The sequence below is a fragment of the Rhinichthys klamathensis genome, unplaced genomic scaffold (assembly GCF_029890125.1).
Source record: "Rhinichthys klamathensis goyatoka isolate OS25496 unplaced genomic scaffold, OSU_Roscu_1.1 h1tg000176l_1, whole genome shotgun sequence".
NCBI lineage: Eukaryota > Metazoa > Chordata > Actinopteri > Cypriniformes > Leuciscidae > Rhinichthys > Rhinichthys klamathensis.
The window spans coordinates 972281-981002 of record NW_026606705.1 but is presented as its reverse complement, the minus strand read 5'-3'; the positions used below and the strand labels follow the sequence as shown (position 1 = coordinate 981002).

The 8722-nt window shown below is 39.9% G+C and overlaps 1 protein-coding gene across 1 annotated transcript; it reads left to right on the top strand.

Moving 5' to 3' along the window:
* The first annotated feature begins 3188 nt into the window (after positions 1-3188).
* On the top strand, positions 3189-8510 carry LOC130092377 (4-galactosyl-N-acetylglucosaminide 3-alpha-L-fucosyltransferase 9-like). The gene is made up of 2 exons (XM_056260226.1): positions 3189-3254; positions 7142-8510. The coding sequence occupies exon 2, from the start codon at positions 7152-7154 to the stop codon at positions 8331-8333; it is 1182 nt and encodes a 393-aa protein (XP_056116201.1). The 5' UTR covers positions 3189-3254; positions 7142-7151; the 3' UTR covers positions 8334-8510.
* Positions 8511-8722: the final 212 nt, after the last annotated feature.

Here is an 8722-nt window from a genome sequence, read left to right as displayed (position 1 = left end):
GTTCAATCTGTTTTATACAGAGGAGATGATTGACCTCATTGTCAGCATGACCAACCTCCATGGGCGCCGCACAATGAGAAACTGGACCGGGCTGGACTCCACAGATCTCCGTGCCTTCATGGGGCTACTGATTTTGGCCGGCGTCTACAGGTCCAGAGGGGAGTCCACACGTTGCCTGTGGGATGATCGATTAGAGCCACCATGTCCCTCTCAAGATTCTCCCAATCCACCCTGAATCCTCCTCGCCTTCAGTGGACGCTAGAGAGGATGATGAGGGAGAGGATGATGAGGGTGAGGGTGAGGATGATGAGGGTGCCACATCCAAACCAGGATCTGCCTCTCCTGAGTCTGTGGTGTCAGAGGGAGAAGACCTGCAGCTCGCTGGAGGGGTCAGGCTGCAGAATCATCTCTAAACCTTCACTACTAAAGCCCTTTCTCATGTTGCTTGCTGCTCTTCTCACCATCAAATGACCAGCAGGCTTGCATCCAAGTGTTTAAATCCACTTGCTTTGTTTTTGTTTAGTCTGCATTTCCCACCATCAAAAGGCAGCAGATGCATAAATACACTTACTTTGTTTTTGTTTACTCCATGTAGTGCGGAGAGCTGAGGTGCATATTTTGATTTTCTCAGACGCATCAAGGTGAGTTCTCACACCTTTACCTCTTCCCAACAGGGAAAACCAACAACAATTAAAAATGCATGATTATATGGTGTCATGGCTTTGCAATCAAAAAATGTGTCCAAGTGATCTGATGGCGCCGGCGCTTCGGTCTGGAAGTGATCTCTCGCGCGTGTACGTCACTCATTGTTTACACAGAGATTTCGGAAGTGTTACCTTTCACTGTGAAGATCTAAACATATTTAGATATACAGGAAATCGCAATGGAAGACGATTTCGATATATCAACAGACAACGTTGAATTTTTTCTTCGCAACCGCGCGAGAGATCACTTCCGGCGCTTGCGCAGACCGAAGCGCCGGCGCCCTCAGATCACTTGGACGTGGCTGTGTTTACAAGAGGTAAAAACGATATAAATACTGTTCGTTTTCTCACACAAACCGCGCGTTTCGTGTCTTAGGCCATCAATGTGTACTTACATTTACGAGTCATTAAATCATGTTTAATTTGGACTTCTCTGTGCTGCTCTTTGAGGTGGTGACCATAGACCTGCATTATATGACTGACAGACAAGAACGGTTTGACCTAAAAATATCAAAATTGAAACTACTGCGGACACAAAGACACCTACATCTTGGATGCCCTTGAGGTAAGCTAAAACACACCAAAAATTAATTTCAAAGTGAACTATCCCTTTAAAGCAGAATTTGAGGTTGCATTGTTTTGACCCTAATCACAAGTTTCCAGCAGCTTGTTGACCGGGTTGGCCACCCAGGCTGTGATCCTCAGACATCATAGATTTCATTTTTATATGACAACCTTTTACAGCAGCCCATGTCTGCTAAACCCCCTTTGCCCCCTGGGTAATTTATTATGATTAACCACCCAGTTTTGTCTACAGTATAATACTATTCATTCATTGCACTCGTTCAGTTAATTTGAATAATCATATGGGCTGGAAATACTTCTTTATTTAACTTGTCTTTCCTGGTTGATCTTTTACAGGTTGTCACCGTTGTATTGGAGAAAATGAGACTGTACGACTTTGAGTTGGTAGACGGTGAACTATTCACAACCCTGTCATCAGATACATGGGGAGGAAGACACAACAGCGATGAGAAATCTGCCCAACTGTTGTTCTTTAACAAAACAAAACAAAAAAAGAGGTACTGATCGTGTACACACACGAACACAATGATGAATGCAAAAGGCAAGTGTTTAATAAATCCACAGGCAATAATCCACACGAAGAGAACAGCACACAACACGAGACCGAGACCCGACACAATCATTGATACCCATAATAAAGGCTAGAGGTCTCGTCCGCGCTGCTGGCCAATGGAGGTCGACGTCCGCACCTGGCGGCCATCTTGTCACAGGCAGCTAGCTCACTTGTAACATTGTGTTTTAATGGTGCATGTACTTTTTAAATAACCATAACTTGCTCAATTTTCTACCGATTTTCAAACGGTTTGGTTTGTTATAAACGTCAGAGTTGTAGTTATGACACTGCACACTTATGAATATTAAGTGTATCAATAAATAATCATCCAGAATTATAGCCACGTTAATAACGTTTGTAAGAAACCAAACCGTTTGTAAATCCGTCAAGCTTTCACCGAGATAAGAGTATTTGTGTCCGTGCCGATCACTCATCTTACATCAGGCACCACAGAGCCCGCCAGAAAGCTCGCCTGTGACAAGATGGCCGCCGGTGATGACGATAGAGACTCCGCCGTCATCTAGCCTTTATTATGGATATGGACACAATGAACAGGAACAGAGGAACTTAATGCAAACAAGGATAATTAATGACACACACCTGAACTGAATGACGAAATCAAATTAACACTCATTGCAACAAACTCAACATAAGAAGTGCAAACAGAAACAAAGTCCAAACTGAGTGAGATTTTGACGTAAAAATTATTATAAGTTATATCTGTTTCCTTAAGACTGTGTCCAAAGTACAAATGTTGGTTTATCTAAACCCTGGATTAGGCCTTGAGATTTAAGAAGCTGTTATAAACATGCCTTAGATAAAACATTACAGGAGCATCTTGAGACAAAACAATGACACTGATATATTTAAAGATACGCTTTCAAGTTAAAGCAGCTCAAACATGTATTTTAGTCTGGGACTATAGACGTAAATCTATAAAACTATACTAAAACTAGTGAATGCAGCACTTAAAGTTCAGTTTAGTTTAAATTAGATAAAGCTACACAATCCTTGATATATCGGCCTATATATTTAAACTGAACTGAACAAGTGCTGCATTCACTGTAAAAAGCGGTGACTCAGAAAGCTATTTTTACTTGATTAAAACCATATGAATTTTGCTTAGTATAAATTAATTTAGGTTGATTCAATAGTATCAAACAATATTTTGACTTGAATAAAACCAGTTCATTTAGATGTCATCATTTTTAGGTTACCAATTTTTTCCATGTTCTTCCGTGTTGGCGAATGTGACGGGGGAGGGTTAAAGATATAAAATCTTTATGTCACTTATTAACGTTTCCAACACTGTATTACTTCTGGAGAACAATAAACTTGTACTTCCTGTATTCGTGTGGGATTGTAACGAAATATTATTTAATACTGTGGGATTATCTGACAGGACATCACAGGTGAGTCTCCATACGTTTTTATGAAGCTCCTCATTTAATACCTCAAAAATAGCATCAGATTTACTGTAACTCTGAAGGACCTTTTATTCAATAGGAACAATTAATGCACTAATGGTAACAAAACTGAATCTGCTTTGAATCCACACCACTTTAAACATCAGATGAATCAAGTCACGATGCCTTAAAGAAACGTACTAGAAAATATACATATAATTAACATGGAATACATTTTTGTATTGTTCAAATGTTTATTTTAATAATTATTAATATTACATGTTTTATCTCTTGGAATTGCACATCTGACAGTAGCTTGAGATGCTGATGTAAATTTAAATTTATTTTCATGAGCAGAACATTAACTTCGGTGAAAAGTCTAGCAACCTAATTGTTTTTTGTTGAATTTTAACGTTTCTATTTAAATAACAATCAGCAACATACACATACCAACGCAACCTACGATGATAGATATGTATATTGTGCTTTACATTGCGAACCATTTCACTGTTAGACAAAGCGGTCTTTCAAAAACAATACCAAAGATGGCCGACGGTTAAAAGGTTTGGACAAACGCCTTTACAAAATATTGAGTTAATTATTATAAATTTAGTCATTTAGCAGACGCTTTTATCAAAAGCGACTAAATTAAAGCGAGTCATCGTAAAGACGCAAAAACAACGCAAGAAGTGCTCAAAATACAAAGGTCAGAGTAGCACAAGCCAGACAAGGGAGGATTAAAGAAAAAGGATAGAGTTTTTATTTGTTATGGGGTTAAGTTAATTATTTATAAAATATTATAAAGTAAACAGACAGACTACTAGGACATAACCAAACATATGGCCTATAGTGTAGCAGGGAGAGCTACATCTTGGTGGACTCAATAGAAGAACACATCTTTGCCAGCTTGGCCTTGGATATTCATTTTAATCACAGTTTTGGTGAATTCAAACAACGTGATTATTGTTCACGAGTCCGACATCCAGCCACGCAAGAAAACATGAAATCTTCCTGAGGGAATCATATGCTGATGTGATTTGCTGCCCAAGAAACATTTCTGATTATTATTAATGTTTAAAAAAAATTCTCTGATGAATAGAAGATTCAAAGTAGATTTATCCGAAGTAAAAAAAGCTTATGCAAGATTATAAATGTCTTTACTGTCACTTTTGATTACTTTAATGCATCCTTACTGAATAAAAGTAGGCTTTCTTTAATTTCTTTAAAATGCATTTCAGATAAATGATATTATTTTGAACTGAGGTTTGTGTGTACCGTAATGTGACTTTTTTGTCTGTCCTTAAAATTCGTTTTAGAATTAAATAGTAGAGAGAACCTTTTAAACACATACAAACCTGAAATGACAAATACTGTGTGATACAGTACAAATATTTTGAGTCTCCCTTATTTTCCTGTAAAGAACCACGACTGTCCCGCATTTTTCTTTCCTGAAGTTGGCAACCCTAAGTGTTATTTTACATTTGATTACAGTTTCTGTACCTGAATTCCTGAAAATCTTAATTTATGTTCATGATATTCAGCTACAATTAAATGTTTTGCAAAAAGACAAAAAGTGAATGATATCCAAGTTTATTTTTTTTTACCTTATTGAAATCGAAATTAGGAATAGATGAGAATCGGATTAGTTAAAATTCAAACGACCCTACTCCCTGGATAGTTAAAGTCGCCACTGCAAACCATAGTGGGAACAAAGGTTCCTCTATATGCAATGGACAATATTTCAATTATTCATTAGTGATGACCATAGACTGTAAAAAAAAAATGGACAAAGCGTCTGTGACGTCACCCATAGACTTTCTGAAGAACGGTTTTGAGGCCGTTTATGGGGGTGGGCGGCGCCATCTTTTGAAAATCTTGGGAAATCCTAACCCCGCCCACCTTCTGGCCAATCCATATATGGGTAAAAGGGCGGGCTTTGTGTGAGACTGAGCCGGCCGGTGGACGCGCCTCTTCAGCCGAGCCTCAGCTATCTGTACAGTTACAAGATCGACTGGCAGACTAGGCTACTTTTCACAGTCTATGGCCACTACATTCACTCCAATGTGGGACATATCAGTCTATTCTTATGTTACATTTATTAATTTGGCAGACGCATTTACAGTGTTTCAAACGTCAGTTATAACCATAGGCATAGGTTTAATTTGCGGGTGGGACGGGTGGGACATGTCCCCACCACTTTTTGCCAGGGTCGATATTGTCCCAACCAATTTTGAACTTGGACGCCCGCTTTAATCCGTTGCGGAGACTCTCTATTTGTTTCGGTGAAATCACAAAGTAAAATACACACAAACGTGTCCCTGCTTGATATACAACCACTGATAAACATAATCGGTTTTAATGAGAGAGAAAAAAGAACAAAAAACTATACGATGGCGGATTAGAACCAAGAACCTCTGACACGCTGGGCAAAAGTTCTGCCACTGGACCATTAAATTACATACATCTGATTTATGATTTAGCATTGTAACGAGTTAGAAAAAAACAAGAAAAAAACAAGAGTGGTCTCAGGCGGGAACAGGAAACACGAGGGAAACATGGACAACGAGCCAGCACAGGACTGCAAACACAGGGAGACTAAATAGGGAGCAAACAAAAGAGGGTAACGAACAAAGCAGGTGGGGAAGATTAATCAATTATCAGGTAACGAGATGGGAGGGGCTAGACAATTGGCCGTTCGCAAAGACCCGCCCCCCTTAGTTACTGTCGATGTCCGACAAGCTACGCTGCTCTCACACACACACACCATGTTCTCACGCAGTGAAAAATACATCGCGGACTGACAACATGCTGACAGACCAGGATACTTTTCGGTTACTTTTGATATTAAACATATTAAACAAAGTCTCACCTTTCAAATTTGGTCATTTTTTTAAAAGAAATTTAAACAATAAATACCATTTTGTGGCTCTTTAATGTGTCGTGACAGATCGCTGTAGAGCATCAGTTAAAGCTGCTCGTGATCCGATCATCTCTTCCTTCTAGTTCATTTATAGCATCAAATAAACATGAATGAACATCAGAAGGAATGTTGTTTTAACCGTGGAAAGGCATCAGTACACTCCGTTTTTCAAGTTCAAATCCTCACATGTTAATCTACTAACTCTCCTGACTGCTTTGTCGGACAAAATGGCGGATGGCGAAGTATGATTGGTCAGATCACCTGTCAATCAAGCTCCCTGCGAAAGGTCAATTGACAGGAGAACACATGGCACAAGGAATACAAGACAAGCCATGTGCTCACAATAAACCAGACTAAACATAAACACAGGAAAAACTGGGAATGTCAGAGCTCTGTCACCAACCAGAATGTATCCCAGACAGAAGTAACAGAACCCTGGCAAAATCTCTCTAAACATGTTAAAAGATAGCTCCACTCCACACTATCTAAAGATATTATAATGTCAGGTATCTCAGGAGGAGAATAAATAATGACGAATACTCTACAGATATTGAAGGGGGAAAAGCGTTTAATAAAGCCAGTCTGGAGTTATGATGGAAGGGAGAATGTTCTCCAGTTGTCGGGCGAAAACCTTTGCCAATATTTTACAATCCACATTGAGCAAAGATATGACGAAATGAGCTACAATTTAGAGGCTCTTTCCCTTTCTTTTTTTTACCAAAACAGTCGAGGATTTGGAGAATCGTGACACCCCTAGTGAGGATGTGAAAAACAAATGACAGCGTATAGTTTTATTGCCCAATCTTTGGTCCCTATAGATTGCCAACTGGGTTATATCTGTACCTTCAGTGGCATTTTATGGGTTATGAACATATTCTTCCTGAGATAAGAAATATGTACCTAATCAAAGCATTTCTGACACAAATCTAAAAAGATATTTAAACACCAGCACTTCATCATGCTCTCTCCACAGAAGGTCAAAGATGGAGTCACGAAACTCCTCCAGATCCTGCAAGAACCTCTTCATCGCAGTGGTCTTGATGACAGGGTTCTCAGCAATATTCTACATGTACTATGAGCCGTCAGTAAATTGGTTAAACTGTCCAGCCGTTCCCAAACATGATGACTGCGGAAACATCTGTATCAATGGTCTTAAGAGGCCAAATCAAATCCAAATACTGAACAACACCTTAATGTTGAACTTGACCTCTTTCAGACACCAGTTAACACAAACAGAAGCGGCTTCATCGCAGGGAGACGATCTAGACACCATTATCCTGGTCTGGATGTGGCCTTTTGGGCATCAGTTTGATTTAGGACTCTGTAGTTCAATGTACGACATCCATGGCTGCCACTTGACAGTCGACAAGAGTCAGTTTAACAAAGCACATGGTGTTTTATTTCATCACAGAGACATCTATGGGGACTTATCCAACATGCCGAAACTGCCACGACCACCATTCCAGAAATGGGTCTGGATGAACATGGAGTCTCCCAGCAATACAGCAATACATTCAAGTCTAAACAATCTGTTTAATCTGACGTCAAGTTACAGAAAAGATTCAGACATCATGGTCCCTTACGGGCGAATCTCAGAGAACACAGGTGGAAAGAAACATTATGAAATCCTGCATAAGAATAAACTTGTTTGCTGGATTGTAAGTAACTGGAACCCAAACACTCATAGGCGGACAAAATACTTTGCAGAGTTTGAAAAACACATTAGTGTAGAAACCTACGGAAATCACTTCAACAAGCGCATTGGTGATGAAGATTATACAGATGTGATGTCCAGCTGTAAATTCTACCTGTCCTTTGAGAACTCGGTCCATAAAGACTACATTACAGAAAAACTGTACAGGCCTCTGTCTCTCGGCACTGTTCCCGTGGTCATCGGCCCACCCAGAGAGAACTATGAGGAATTCATACCAGCCAGTGCCTTTATCCATGTGGATGACTTCAAAACCCCCAAAGGACTAGCTGACCATCTTAAGTGTCTGGACCAAAATGATGATTTGTACAGGCAGCACTTCACCTGGAGGGAACATTTTATTGTAAGAGGAGGCTACTTTGGTCTTGAGCACGCCTGTCGGGCTTGCGATCATATCAGGAGAAACAAGAACTATAGAGTAGTTAATGATCTCAACAGCTGGTTCTGGGGTTGACAACTGATGCTAACAATAGACTTCAGTCGTAGCAGATGCCGCCTTTTGTGTCAAGGATGAAAACGATGCTGTGAGGGATACACTGTAAAAAGTGCTTGGGATTGAGTTCTTGTTCTGACAATAAATCCTTGACTTCTCGGCCAGCATCATTTAGCAACACAAACGCTAGTTTGGCCGTCTTAGGCTGTGTTCACACTGCAGGGGCTTAATGCTCAAATCCGAATTTTTGAAAAAATTCGATTTTTTTGCAAGGCGTTCACATTTCCAGTTAAATGCGACCTTTTGTGATCTCCTGTGTGAACGTGAAATGACCCAGAAGTGACCCGCATGCGCAGAAGAGTACTCAACGGTCAACGACGTCACTTGTTTGCGGAAGTAGCTAAACATGA

Bases quoted from the DNA above. Each gene is read 5' to 3' on its own strand.
- LOC130092377 (XM_056260226.1), top strand. From the start codon at position 7,152: ATGGAGTCACGAAACTCCTCCAGATCCTGCAAGAACCTCTTCATCGCA.